This window comes from Polypterus senegalus, chromosome 6, assembly GCF_016835505.1.
Source record: "Polypterus senegalus isolate Bchr_013 chromosome 6, ASM1683550v1, whole genome shotgun sequence".
NCBI lineage: Eukaryota > Metazoa > Chordata > Cladistia > Polypteriformes > Polypteridae > Polypterus > Polypterus senegalus.
In genome coordinates, this window is record NC_053159.1 from 80,626,144 (window position 1) to 80,642,389 (window position 16,246).

At 36.5% G+C, this 16,246-nt stretch overlaps 1 protein-coding gene across 5 annotated transcripts in view; it reads right to left on the minus strand.

The window, feature by feature from the left end:
* Positions 1-16,246, minus strand: part of LOC120531205 (tensin-like) — an 801,530-nt gene that overhangs the window by 400,750 nt on the left and 384,534 nt on the right. For all 5 annotated transcript variants that reach the window (XM_039756405.1, XM_039756402.1, XM_039756406.1 and 2 more), the window contains exon 3: positions 6,711-6,748. In XM_039756405.1, the coding sequence (XP_039612339.1) occupies positions 6,711-6,748 (38 nt within the window). The remainder of the gene's footprint in view (positions 1-6,710; positions 6,749-16,246) is intronic.

Consider the following 16,246-nt stretch of genomic DNA (forward strand, 5'->3'; position numbering starts at 1 on the left):
AAGAAACAGTAATAAACACCAGCAAAAAGATTGTTACCGATAATCTGTCCTGTCATCAAAGCCTACTTGTAAATCAAAAAGTCAAAGTCAAAAATGAGGTCTGTAAATACTAATTAAGAGCAAAACTGCAACCACACAGAAATCTCTTTAGATTTATTTGAAAAATTGGATGACGAAATGTTGTCATAGGTGACCTTTCAACCTATGGCGAGAAGGACATCAGGTGCCATCATGACCTGTGAGGCCACACTCCTGCAATCGATTGCCCAGAGGGGACAGGGCGGTCTCTTGGTCTGGAACCCCTACAGATTTTATTTTTTTCTCCAGCGTTTGGAGTTTTTTTTTGTTTTTTCTGTCCACCCTGGCCATCGGACCTTACTCTTATTCTATGTTAATTAATGTGGACTTATGTTTATTTTTTATTGTGTCTTCTATTTTTCTATTCATTTTGTAAAGCACTTTGAGCTACATTTTTTTTGTATTAATATGTGCTATATAAATAAATGTTGATTGATTGATTGCAATCGGGCACATGTCCTGGTAACGGGAATACCAAAATGGCAACATGCATGAAAATCAAGCTGTTGTCGAAATAAAATGTAATCAGACTTCTCTGAAAACAGAAGAACTCTATTCCACCCTTTATAACATAACAGGAAATCTACCTCTTATTATCTAAAACTAGTGATGAATAAACACTGCAGAGTTTGCTTCCTTGTGAATTCAGTACCATGGCAGAATTGCTTGGGAACTTCACTACACTTGGGGATTCTATCTACCCCAGAGCATCTAAATAGTTAAAGGGAATTCTCCACAGAGGAATATTTTGCTTATTAAGATTCAATCACTTCCTGTGCAGTATGTCCTTTGCTCATGCAGAAATCTGTGTGTTTCTGGGACTCAAAAACCATAATTAACACGGCAAGCGAAAAACTATTAAACAAACTAAATCAAATCACAGACTATTATAACCAACACAAGTGCTTTCAATGGATTTATGAATCTAAGTATGCAGTACTGTAATTTTCATACAAAAATTCAGTTGATTGGTGACTTTATGATTGTACATTAGTCTAAAACTATGTTTTTAAAAATTAAAATAAAATAAAATAATAAAGAAACAAGCAATCGTTCAATTTGGGTATTGGCACTGTACAGAGTCCACTGTATAAATGAATACATTGTGACACAGTGTTGGTGTCTAATGACAGCTTTGGAATGTGAAGTGTTGGCCAGACTGCAAGAAAAGAATAAGCCAATATGCATAAATGACAAGGAAATCCTCAGTGTTTCCATGGGAGCAAACAAAAGCAATAATACGGCTCAATGTTTGTCTAACTCAACAAACTGTTCCGCCCTATAGCCCTAACCCTCACACTTATACTACAGTTATACAAGGATTAGCCAGGAGAGATGCACAAAGCTAGAAAATAATACACAAGCAGGTTTATGGGACTGGGTGTTTATCAATCCACAAAAAGACAAGCTGTCTAAAAATGGAGGAAATGTGCTACTATTGCTATTCTCCCTAGGAGTGGGCATCCTGGAAAGATCTCGGCAAGGGTGGAGAAAGCAATGCTGCAGGAAGTGAAAAAATAACCTTGGGGTAACTAAAAACAACCTATAGAAATCACCTAAACTCGGAGCTGAAGAAATACTCAGAAAATGATACATAGATGAAAGTACTTCATCAAAATTTTCTTTCAGTGAATTCAGAAGTATTCCAGTTTAAAAAATAAGTAAAATAAGTCAAAAAGTATTTGCTTTCAAAAATGCTCAAGTACTGAAAGTAAAAGTACATTTTATAACAATGAGAAGGTGTAACACTTTATCTAAAGAGTATATTCCTTTTATTATTAAACACACAGTATTTATGCTACAGAACTGCACTACAGAATAATGAATCAAGCAAATGCAATCCTGCCTCTGATCAGTATAATAACTGCACTCAGTGACATTCATGGTGATGACTTCACATCTCAAAAACTTACCAATTGAATAGATGCACAATATAAAAAAATGACTGAAAATCAAAATAGATTGGGGTTATTATGCTTCACTGAAAATTGATTTTAGAAGGGCAATTATTTCAGTAAGACAACAATTTCAGAAATGTTGCATATCTTTAACAAGAATTATCTGAAGAAATCTATGGTTTCCTTTGCTTAAATTGGTGCCCAGTTTATCTTTAAATTACTGTCTCAAGCAGTCATGTAAACTATGAAATTAAGTACAATTGAACTCAAGACATGTTAACGCTTCAGCATAACAAGATGAATACCAATTGTCTCATAATTTATATTCATATTTTTAATGCATTCCAATAAACAATGTAAATTTTACACAATAACATTTTCCCAGAAATATAAGCATTAATCCAACTTGCATTAATAATTACACCGCAATAATTCAGCTACAATGAAACATAATAAAAAGGCAATTACAAATCTCAAAATCAATGTTCTATTGAGAAATGCTTTGGACATGGGTCCATTTTGTTAATTTTAAATGCACTCTCCTGAATCTCAAAGAACTAATAATAAGAACAGCTCAGAGATAATACAAGGCACACACTTAGCTAACAGTTTACCAGCACAGCACATATTGCTGCTCAAAGTTCACTCCCGTACACAAAACTAGAATAGTCCCTATTTTCCTTAGTCATTGTGGCTCTAGAGTAGATTCTGGTTGGCAGGGGAGTGTCTCGTTAGTTTTCCCCAAGCTCAAATTCCATAAGATGGCAACAAAAATACTTATCTCTACATTTGGAAAAGCTGACACCACTTAGCATCCACATAACAAGGAACAGCAAGATCTCAACTTTACTTTGTTTGTCCCTCCAAGCACAGGGGACACTCCTATCACCCCCTCGCAGGCTAACTTCAGCATTTGGGCTCATAAGAGTCTGCTGTAATATCTTGTGCATGCAACATATGGATATTGTTCACACAAAATCATTTCTGATCTCAACATATTCCTTGTGCCGAAAAAATATTGCTTGTGCAAAATTAAAAAGACACCACGTTTTAGGAGTTTAGTGGCTCTATATAAGATTTGTTTAGAGGAGAAAGAAAAACATTATTTCAACAGGCTTCTTTAAATTTGAAGGCAAATTCTTGAAAGCATAGATTTCTTTAGGTGCTGGTAGGCATAGAAAACACTGTGTTATACATGAATCAAATGCATGTTACAAATGAGAACATAGTGTTCAAATATGACCACAGGGAAAATGAACATTCAATTTCTGTGTTTATCAGTAAGCGGGATTCATGGGAACTTCCTACCGAATGGGCTGTGGAAGGCAAGTTATGGTGCTTTTTTATTTTTTCAATGATTTATGGCATTCTATTTGACTGTTTCTCAGCAACACTGAACTATAAGTTGAAAACACACCTAACAGGTCTTTTTATGAATTTATAATAGTTTGGTCTGTGTAACCACTAAAGAGAAACTGCTAGAAAATGTAGGGAAGTGAAAGTATGCCTTTTGACCTAATAATTAAGTGGAGTAACAGTAATAGTAGCCCTGAATGGAATTTACTTAAGTACAAATGGCTGATAATGTACTTAAGTAGTTTTATTTTGTTACTTTATATCTCTGTCTAAACTTGCCAAAGTCTCTGCTCATGTGTCCACTATAAGCAAGACATCATGAAGAAAACAACTGATTCTCAACAGAAACATTGCTGAATGGCTCAAATTTGCAAAATGCCACCTGGGTGTTCCACAAATCCTGCACATTTTTGGAGTGTCCAACTGTGTTTGTCACTCCATATCCTATTTTCTTTCATTATTACGTATTGAACGTCTTGATCCGCTGCTCTGTTCTTTTACTTCTCCTCTCTCATGACTAATTCTGATTTCTGCACTCTAGTCATCCAGATGGAATTGACCAAGATTAGCTAATTTGTTGGACTGGCAGCTTCTGCTTTTTCAGCTGATTCACAGCCAGGTTAAACGCTTTCCCTCTCCTCTAAAAGTCCTAATTAAATTTAAATGTTTGTGCATTTTCTTGATTTACATTTTTTCATTACTACAGTATTCTATTTTATTAATGTCCCCAGTACACAAAGTGGGTGGGGATGGATTTTTAGTTTGCTGAATCATCCTGTGTTCTCTGGACTTGCGGTGTGGTCAGCTTTTTGTGTGTCAATCCGGTTTTCTTAGTAGTGTCTACTCCAGTGTTAGAACAATAAACTACTGGTCAGTAAATACAAAAAACATAAATGTCAAACTAAAACAACAGGGACAATGCTATAATTAATGTCAGCTTTTACTTTGAAGCTCTGCCTTGTTGTAGAATAACTGAAAAGGTTCATGTTTGAGGAGCCCAAATAGGACATAAACAAATTTCAGTCATAATGTCAACACATATTAAAAGTATTCACCACAGCAATATTCTTCAATCGGTTAAGAACTGATTTACAGAAATGCAGTTTGACATGAACAGCAAATTATAGCAGCTGAATTAAGTTTTTTTTTTTTTTTTCCCAGAGTTCCAAACAAGAAAAACACACTGGATATTTTAATCATGAGAAAAAAAACTGAGGAAAATCTAATCTTATAAAAAAGACTTTCATAGTAATTGTTAATTTCTTTATAGTCATTCTTTTATTTAATTACTGCTTTGCTTACTACATATTTCATTTGCATTTTGAATTTATTTTAGCTAGGATGGTGCATTTTAAGGAAAGGTATTCTCTATCGATCCAGCATGCCACCTTAATCTGGTTTTGGTGCCCATCACAGGGCCCACTTCATGCACACAGCCACACTCACCATATGGGGTCAATGTAGTGACCACTGCTCAACCATGTTAATTACTTCTATTTTAATCATGCAAGTACATTTGTCATTTTAATCACATTCAATATTAAAAGGATGCTTACAGCTTGTCTGAAATAAAATACCCCTCGTGCTATCCAATTTGTATACTGTATCTGCCTTTTTCTGATCTATGAAGTACTTTGAGCATAGGAAAGATGCTATATTAACAAAATGTGTTACCTCAGAAATAAATATTTTATAATTTAAAGTATATAATTAGATACAGTCTACTGTATATGTGCTATATATGCTGTGAGGTTTCTAAACTCTTTTGGGACTTCCCCAACGGGATGACAAGCCGAAGCTCGACTGCCATATCTGTGGAGGGCTGCTTATCCATCGCCAAGGCAACTGCAGGTTCGCAGTGCAGCAGCATAGCACTGCAGAAACAACTGCAAGCTGATCGAGTTCACACTATAAGCTCCTCTCACTGACGGGTGATGCAAGGAACATTATAATTGCAGGGAACAGTATAACTTAGCCACTGACCTAGCTCCTACTATGCCCGTTTGTGGTGTCTGTGTATAGTGAAGTGGTAGATCCTGCTGCAATAAATAACTTTGCTGTTCCTGTTTAAAGTTGAATAAAGCTGGTTTTGCTAAAGTACTGAGACTCAGCCTCGTGTTTTGGGGTGCAAGACAGTGACTAATGCGTCACAATGTATATACTCTTTACTGGACAAATATATAAAAGGGTATTAAACTTGTCAACTAGAAATTCTACATTTTATGTTCATCATAAAAAGAGTGATTTTGAGTAATTTAAGTGAGAAGAAACAGTAATAAACACCAGCAAAAAGATTGTTACCGATAATCTGTCCTGTCATCAAAGCCTACTTGTAAATCAAAAAGTCAAAGTCAAAAAAGAGGTCTGTAAATACTAATTAAGAGCAAAACTACAACCACACAGAAATTTCTTTAGATTTATTTGAAAAATTGGATGACGAAATGTTTTCATAGGTGACCTTTCAATCTATCGCGAGAAGGACATCAGGTGCCATCATGACCTGTGAGGCCACACTCCTGCAATCGGGCACATGTCCTGGCAACGGGAATACCAAAATGGTGACATGCATGAAAATCAAGCTGTTGTCGAAATAAAATGTAATCAGACTTCTCTGAAAACATTTTAGAAAGTAACCAATGTCTAAAATAGGCTATAGTTGCATTTAAAGATGAGCATAATAGGTTCAGAAACACTTTAAAAAAAAGCAACAAATACCAATCATAACAGTACAAATTTTAACAGTGACCTCTCAAGACTTTCAATAAATATGTCTTAATGTCTGAAAATAGACCAACATCCCTCCATCTAACCAATAATTTTCTGAACCTGCTTGCAAAAAAAAAAAAGTACATTCTTACAGTAGGTTGTTATGAATTTGAATTTAGCTGCTTGTATATTTTCCATTTGCATAATTTTGAACAATAAAATCCACTATTATATATCATATGTAAAATGAAGGGCTGAAAATTATATTTGTCATCATATAAGAGGAAAAATAAATTTTAATAGCTTTCTTCTAATTCTTACATAGTACATCACATAACACACAAAAGTAACAATAAGTCTGAATTACAAAAACAAAAGCATAAAATCTGAACCCTTCATATGGTCATATGATTGTTAATATTAAATCTTGTTAAGAGCAGCATTCTGACTAGTAAGTTTAAGTTGGACTAAAATTTTCCAAGCAATTTCAAAACTGTAATTTGACATTATTAACAAAAACAAAGAGAAGGCACTGAGGAAGCCAATGGCCATTATTGAAAACAATACCTGCAATTGACTCTTAAAATAAACCACTTTTTTTCAGTTGCTCAGCATTAAACCTGTAACCACCAAACATGCATTGACAAAGGGAAAAAAAAAATCACAACTTACCTTTGCTTCACACTTCTTGTGACAAACCAGTCGGCAAACTGAAAAGAGAAAAAAACAAAAACAAAATAAAAAAGCTGATTTAGCACACAGCGTATGAAGCAAAACCACTTAGAATTCTCAAGGACCATCTTCTTATGTTCTTGACACTTCAGATCAAGAGCCCCTTTTAATTATGACAGCTGTTCCACTACTCAGGAAGCTGAAATGCAATGGTATTTTAGATATTTTCTTTGGCAGCATTCATTTTACTTTTAAAATTAATCCAGTAGTGCTATATTGCACATTAAAAATGAAATTGGACATAATAAGATTCTGTTTTAATTAAAAAAGTGGATCATATTCTTACCATTAAACCCTAACTGTGCTTTCCTTCCAAAGCACAAGCACAATCAAAAGAAAACATATCTTTACTTCTACTGCCCAGGTAATAGCTGTTAGATCACACCAACATAAGGTATTTATGATTAAAAAAATGTATAAAAATGCACCAATTTCTTGTTCACAATGCACAGTGTCTATTCAAGGCAATCCAATCTCCTGCAGCTCTTACACACTGGCAGGAGGCCAATGCCAGCCCACACAGGTATGCTCACTGGATCAGGGGAGTGGAACCCCAGAAAATACTGACTATATTGTTCTTAGCCAGTGATTTGCTTTCATAATAATAAAATGAACAGGAGGGGGTTGAGCTTTTCAAAAACAGTGAACCTTTATATAAGAGCAGTATTTTGCGACTTTGAAGGAACTCCCACTCTGTTCTTAGAATACTCAACCTATGCGGAAACTTGGGTATTCTGGCTCATTGTGATTCGCATTTGGCATAGATGCCCTTCTCTTCTTACAAAGCAAAGCTGAACAAAACACTTCTTGAAGTTCAGTTCCAACCGAATAAATGCTGGCTTCCAAAGTGTTTCTTCTTAAACTATGAGCAGCACCCATTTTGAAACTGAATTTTAAAATATTTCCTGAATTACTTCTCCGTGTCCTTCAACAAGATTTTTGGAAACCGTTCTTTATCATCACATGTTGAAACCTAGAGACCAGATTCCTTGATGTTTTATGGTTATATCCAGTTATTTAGATTGAAAATGATGTAAGAGCAAGAGTAGACTAGTTTTCTTGCACTATGACAACTCTCAATTTGGATTATATTGCCAAAGAAGCACATCACCACACGTAAAAACCTGGATGACATGGACAGTAAAATCTGTTTTATTTAACTGATTCTTGTTAAGGATCATAGGTCTTTAAATACATCTAAAGTGATAAATTCAAGAAAAAATTAATAACAAACACTTCCTATTCTTTGCATAAAAATACAGCAATTATAAATTTGAGAATATACATTTTATAAGAAGTGGCACAATGCTGGTCTGTTGCCTCAAAGGTTCAATGCTTGGGTTCAGTTTCTGGACATGAGAGACACTGCATTGTTTTCACACATCTGTTTTTCGTAAATAGAAAAAGACTATCCTACTGAGTGCTAGGAATGAACGACAACAGGGACACTTGTCCATTGTAGGGAGGAAATGCATGTAAAATTAAGTCAGCCATTTGCTCTAGTGGAAGAGATGCATCTCCTAAGATTGCAGGGCAACCTCACTGGTGCCGTGGTGGCCAAGACAAATTTATCTTCGTAGTATGCTCTCCATCGTTATCGATTTTGTGAAGTCATAATTATGTCACAGATAGCTGAAGTTGTTAACTCAAATCTTTTTAGGTGCTGTTCTTCCAATCCAATGGTTGCTGCCTTCGGAGTAAGCGTTATGGCATTCATGACTGGTCCATTCTCACCACATGGCCAAACCATCTCAGCCATGATCATCTGATAACTTCTTTAATAGTCCCCCTGATGGTGGCATCTCTTTTGAATGGTCTCATTGTGCTAGCAATTAAGAAGGGTGATGCCCAGGACTGTGCAGTAGCATCTCACCTAGAATGCCCAGAGGTCCCCTGCCAGCAAGTTCCAGGTCTCGGATGCATAGTGCAGGATCGGGAGGATGGCAGAACTAAAACTTCTTGTTTTAGTCTTGAGGTTAACATTTTACTTTTTTCAAAGGCACCACCTCAGATCTGCTCAGTCAGTTCACCAGCAACTGGCAGTTATTTGTGATCCATCAGTTGTCAAGCATTTTGGCTTCTTTGGCATTGACAGACAGGTCAAGCTTTCCTGCCCTTAAAATTCAGAGCTGCCAATCGAGCAAACTTGTGTTTTTATTGGATACATCGGGAAAACTACATACAGACATTAGTAAGGCCAGGATTCGGACTGTGGTCTGTGTGAGAAAGCAACTCCAACCACTAACTTTGTCTTGGAAATTTGCCTACTCAGACCACTCCACATCTCTAAAAAGACAAAACCACGTACTTCAGAGTATTGCTTCTTGAGTTTAGTCTAGGGGACTCCTGTGGCTGCGGTTTTTATTTAAGCTAGTTTCATAATCAGTACGTCATTCTTACTAATCTCATTGTTTGTTGAGCTGTCCTTGTTTGATTCTCTTATTCTAAGAAATTCCGAAATATTTGCATTTTTGCCAAAACCTAAAATGTTCAAGTTTTGTTTGCCATTTTCTTTTTAATTCACCTCTTCCTATGGTGTTTGTTCCCATAAGTGAATCCAAAATGTTAACAGCATTGAATGAGGAGGGTGACCATGGACTTCAGTGATATGTTGACTTGTCTGCTCATTTGTGAAAAACAGTTAATGGTGATTTTTGTGTAATGTGATACCTTGTTGCTCTTTCAGTATAAAAATATGGAGATATATTGTGACCTTTATTAAGGTTGTATCATTTATTTAATTTACTTCTTAATAGTTTGTTACTAATTGGAAGACACTTTTCCAAGAAATTCAAATGTCCTCATATTGCTCAGAATTGGCACAAAATACAAGTATTTACAAATCCATAGGACAATTAGATCAATCAAAAAGAAAAACCACAAACTGGTTGTGAAACTAATTGGAATAAATACCTACAGCCATGAGGGTCCTGAACTGAACTTAAAAACCACTGCTCTAAGGCATTGGTACCAAAAGTATTTTGGGCTGCATTGCTAAAGTCAAATTTAACACCAGACCACTGCTATTTGACAGTCACCTGTTAGTGTAATTCTGTGTTACATTTCCCAAACTTCCTTTACGATATTAAGATTCAAATCCAGTGTTGCTGGATTTTTGTTTCAAACTTGCAGATTTCAGCCAGTGATCCATAGTAGCCTGTTAGCCATATCATTAAAAGATGGCATCCTGTCAAGCACAGATGCACACTTCATCGACAATGTAGAGTTAAAGAACTGTCTTGACCAGACTGACATCAAAATAAGTTTAGACACAAGACCTGTGCAGTGACTTAGATCTGCAGGTCTGGAGGAAGAGTGAGGTTAAGGAATTGCTGAATGTAAGAGAGATGGAGACAGGCTGAGAGAGATAAGGCAAGAAGCAAACAGGGACCGAGCAGGAAGATTTGGTATTGAAGCAAGAAAGTTACATGGTGTGCACTGTCGTGGTAGTTTGAGACCCATTTCTCATGTATCTAAGTGTAATGATATATGTGGCTAGCAGCTGTGATTGTTATAAATAAATGCTTAAGTATGTATTTACTGTACATAACCATCTAACATTCCTGAATGATTTAAAACTCGCTTTGTCCTGATGACTGTCGGCAAACTCTCAGTATGCAAACTTAAAAATGAAGTAGATACTGTATGAATATAAACATATCATTTATCTTTTATAGGACTGTATCTTTAATTTAATTTGCAGCTTGATCATTTCTGTTACTAGTCAGAAGGCCCCTGTCCAAGAAATTCCAGTGACCACACAAAGCCCTAAGAAATGCAGTCAGAGTAGCCGACTGGGAATTAATGTAGGTACATTTCATCCAGGGCTCTGTCCCACCTTACATCCATTACTATTGACTCCGGCACCACTAGATCTTATAAACTGGCTGGCCTAGGGACTATTACTATTTCATCACAACAGGTTAATCCTTCAGCACACACTTTGAAAGGCAAACATGCTTTATTTTATATAGCACTTTTCAGCAGTGAAGTTGATTCTAAGGCACAAAGATTCAAAACCTTGGCATATGCAGTACCTTTACATTGAGTCACACATTCAGACAGAATTCAGGACACTGATGCCTCAGTCATTAGGTCACACTGCATACTTCCAAATAAACTAAGTAATAAGTAATAAACTAAAAAATGATCCACAGACAAAATTAGGTGGATTCCCAATTGAATTAAAAAAAGTACGCACACTTATACATAAAAACACGTACACATTGTTCTCATGGATTCCTAACAAATGTTTTGGGCGGTTTAAGGTGGTGTGTAATTTAAGACAAAACAAAGAGACTGTATTGTTGATTCAGCTCATTATAACCCTAATTACTGTACAAATATAGTATAGTACAGTAAAGCAGCCTGCAACTAGAACACAAATTACAATGACGAAACACCAAAAGAAAATCACAATGCAATAATTCAAAGTAAACACAAAGCAACAAGACATGTAACCTCTCTGAGAAAGCCCATCTATCCACTAAAGCCCTGTCTAATGGGGTAAAGCGGCAAGTCTATGTGCCTCCTTCAAGAAGTTCACCAAAACACTTTCCTCACTACTTTCTGCTTCTTTCACACTTCTAAACTTTGCCTTCTAAAACTAGATGAGTACTCATTTTTTCTTACCTCCTAAGTCCCCAGGATCACTGCTGGCCAAGTGCAGCGATCATGTCAGTTTTACATTTGCTCCACAGACAACAGGACAATGCTCCTTTTAGTTTCCACTGCTGTAAATGCACCCCAAGTCTTCTGTAGGTCTAAAAGGGCCTGATCTAGCACCCACATCATCAGTTCTACATAATGGGTCAGAATAGTCCCACCTGTTCTCCACAACTGCCATGTGCCTTCTGTTGGCCAGAAGATGTTGATACCCGTGACATCTCCTTTTTGATCTTGTCTTTTGTCTTAAAAGTTTCTAGCACTTTAACACCCTGGGTAAGCATAACATGCTTCTGTCTAAGGCTCCATTCTTATGTCCTGTTGTCCCTGTTGATTGTTCTTTGTGTTCTGAGAGCCACTTGAATACACAGACATGCACACATGGCTTAATTTGACTCAAAAAAATACAAAAAAAAAAAAAAGAGGTCAATCACCACCAACCATAAAAACATAACATTTTCCCCACACAGACAGGATGCAGAATCCGTACTTTGGACTTAATTGCAGTTTCTTTCAAATGCATAAGTAATTTCTTGAAACAGGTTTATGACTACTATAAAATAAAAATGGTACATACAAAGCAAATTGTACGGTTCAGCTTTAAATACTGAAGCAACAACATAAGGAGTTCATCAAATTCTAGATATAAGTGGCAAGTATTTAAAACAGGAATGATCAGTTGTCAGTAGCACTATCCTGCTTGACTCATTCGGTTTAATTAAATGTGTCAGTTAAAACTATCAACAGAATTTGATAATACTGCAGTACCTACTGAAATTTTCTAAGGCTGTATACAGGAAAAGCTTTGCCTAAGGTTATACAAAAAACTGCAGCTTTCTTAAAGAAACATGAAACGATGACTCCCAGAATGTTCTCTTATAAGGCAAGACTTGTATAGCTTTGTTGTCTACAATCCCATGCAATTATTCATTTGTTAGGTACCCTTCAAACATTACCAATAAACAGGCAGAATGATACTGAAGTAACTGTGATAAAAGACAAACATTCCTTTTAGTAATGTCCAGAAGGCGAGAAAACTACCATATTGGGTGTGAAAAGCCAGGTCTAGAGTCTCACGCTTACTTTCCCTTGTTAGGTAATCAAAGGGTTCTGTATAAACACTACTGGAACATAGTGTTTGAAAGTCTTAGGGCTGCAGTGGACTGTTTCATATCTGAGTCAGGATTTATGGAATGTGGATGGGGGGAGAGCACAGGCATTTCCTTGTTGGGGCCATTTATAATGGGCCGACATCCCTCTGGGACAAGCTAAACCTGACTGCTCTGAGAACACAATGACTAAAATGAGTTTAATATTTCCCCTGGCTGGGGATCCTTTCCAGATCCAAAGAGCTGCCCATGCAAGTGACAGCATCATAGGCACAATCTCTGCTCTGCTTCAAAGATTGAGCCTCAGCCAAAATTTAACCATATAGAGTCATCCTACATAAAAGAGTCATTCGCATCATTTCATGACCTTATATTTCAGTGAAATGCCTGCATTCCACATGCTTCAATTACCGCGACAAGAGGGGGTGTTAAACAGTTCTGTCATGAGTGGCCCAGGGTGCACTTGCTGAGCACCATATTGTACAACACCCCTTGCTAAAAAAGTAAGTAACAATTCAGTTTATTTAATATATGTGTTCATAGGACTCTACATGGTCATCAGTCAGTTAAGACTAACAGATCTATCTATGATGAAGTGACTATCTACTACAAAGTATATACTGACTTTGTTATTTTTATCCTTTATCCTTTTTATCACATATGCCAGTTCTACCACTTCTTAAATTCAAACTATGTTGTATTTATATTTCTTAATCTAAAATACCTAAAAAAAGAAAAAAAGGAAAACTTTTTTTGGCTTTATGTTCCTTAAAAATAGCGATGTTCACCAGGTTACAGGTGGTTTAGCAAACTTGATTAAAACAAGTTCTCCATTAGAATCATCAGAGGTTATGGGTTCAGATCTCTCTACTGACAGTGTGTGACCATGAGAAAGTCACTTCACCTTCCTGTGCTTTAATAGGAAAAACAATACAAATGTAACCTACTGTATTCTGAAATGTATGTTACTTTGGTTAAAAGTGTCAACCAAATAATTAAATGAAACTAACAGAACTGTGATTCTGCTACAATTATTTGAATATACAATGTCTGCTGCAAAGGAAAATAATATAAAAACAATATACAAAAAGGTAGTTCCTGTAGGTTGCATTGTGATAGAGGAGTGCCATGATGGTTACTTTCACTGCTTTACAGCTCTAGATTCTTAAATTCAGCTCCTGGCCTTGACACTGGCTATGGCGAGACTGCATATTATCTGTGTCTGTGGCATTCTTCTCCAAGAACTCTAGTTTCTGTCACATTCGAAAGATAAGCAGGTTAATTTTCTACTCACAACTGGCCAAATATGGGTGATTTGAGAGTGTGCATTACAATGCACTGGCACTCTGTCCAGGGGTGGTTCTTGCTAGGTTTTAGCCCCACCATGATCATGTTTTAGAATAAGCAGTTTAGAAATGGGATGGATGGTTAGCATGGTAGCACAATAGTAAGTACTGTTTTCTCACAACTTCTGAGTCTTGATTTGATTGGCTTCATCAATTGGTTTGCACATTATCTATTATCACATTATCTGCAGGTTCAAATCTCAAGCCTGGTCATTGCACATATGGAAGCTGCATGTAATCTGTTATCTGTGCAGGTGTTTCTGCAGCTACTCAGATTTTCCTTGAAATTCCCAGAAAGGTGTTTCTTAACTTAATTGTTGACAATAAATCGGTACTGGTGTGAGTGACTTGGGGTTCGTATGGTTCCTGCCTAGTCTCCAGTGTTGCCAGGATAGAGTCTACCTCCTTCAGGCCAGGACTTGAACTTGCTATGTGTGGGTTATAGCTGAATGATTGTTACTTTTGCTATTATTTTTCATGCTTGTATTGATGTTTCCTTTGTATGAGCTTCATCAAATTAAATTGCCATTCCACCTTATTGGTTCATATTCTGCCCCACTGGTTTAGTAGAAGCGGTGTCACAGAGAGGTGAGTTTTCCGAGGCTGGGGGCATAACATGTCTGCCTCTATGTTTCCTCCATATAGAAGAAGTCATTAATGTAGAAGATGAAGAAATATAGCCCTATCCTGACCTTGACCACTGTTTTAAATGTACAAAAGAAATTCTATGCAATCAGGAGAAAGGATAGGCCTATTAATACGAGGAGGAGAATTTATCAGTGCCTCACAATGGTTGACAGCACTTGTATACTGTGGACAAGACAGAGTGCCGATGAACTGCTCACAAACTCAGAATGAATGCCAAGAAAAGATGTGTAACATATAAAAAAAAATATATACATATTTGAGAAAAAGGAGTAGAATATAAAATAACCCCTGGAAAATAAATACATGTAGCAGCACCGACTGCAACGGCACAAGTTGTTTCCCTAAATCACTCATGGAGTAACTTTTACTTAAATCACACACCACTCCTTCCTTTTATCTCGGCTTTTTCACCTTTGCTCCTCTCCCCAGTCAAACTCTTGCCTCAACATTGCTCCCAATTCCAAGTTAAATGGAGGTCTAGCCAGATGGAGGGACAACAATCTGTGGAACTCCTGAAACCACCCTCCTGGAAATCCTCCTATAGGCCCCTGGAGTGCCTGCAGTCCTAAGCTGCAAATTGAATTTAACGGAGACGACAACCCCTGATAACCTGTCTATTATAATAGGTAGCAGCTGAACATACATAATATAGTTGGTGGACTGGTAGACTCCAGTTAAATTAATCATAGTCGTCCAGTCCAGTCACCCAAGAATAATGAATTTATATGTGAATCATTTACCACCCTCTGGTGTAGTCATAGAACAATAATTTATGTTTAGACTTCCCTTCATCATTAGAGCCTTGAACCTTCTCAGAAGTGACGGGGAAACCTTCCACTACAGCACTTTAAAAAATTGCCATCAATGAGTAAAACATGGATTTTTCTGCTTCCATCTTAGAAATGTTTATTAAATACAACATGCAGTTATCTAAAAGCAGTCAAAATACCATTATTAACATATCAGTTAATGAAACGTATAATTTCTGTATTTAAGTCATTTCTTTATATATGTGAGTGATATGCTACAGGAGTAATGTATTGGTCAATAAAGTCAATTAAATTGTGATTCACGGAATACACACTGACGACAGCATGGCAGCCCAGAAGGCAACACCTTATTCTCATAGCAGTTAATTCACAGTTTAGCTGTCTTCTAAACTTTGAGTAGTTTCTATGTTTTAGCGTGTGTGTTTGACTTTTCTCATAAACTACAAAATTATGTAGTTGGATTGATGGGAGACGCTAACTGGAGCAGTTTACATGAGTACATGTGTGTGCTGAAGTGCCCCCTGTGCTGGACTGGCATCCGCCCAAGGCTGCTTTCCACCTCCAGTTTTTCTCTGTGCACAAACCAGTAGTAAAATATTAGAATGTTAAATGTTAAAGTTCTTGGAATTTCAATTAAAACCTGAAATTTCACAATAGTATGTCAGGAAGGTTGCAGCCACACTGCACATGTTGCTGTTAAACTATGTTACCTTTATATGATTAATTGGACTTAAAGAGGCTACTGTAATCATTCACTGTGTCACATTTTAACTCATAATTTGTCTTCGTTATAAATGATCTTTGCCTACACAATTTATCTTTTTTATTATTCTAAAAATCTAATTTATTTGATTAACCTGAGTTGTTACACCACCTCCTCAAACTCTGCCTTACTCTGAAACTGATAATAAATTGTAAGTATAGAAATAATACATTCT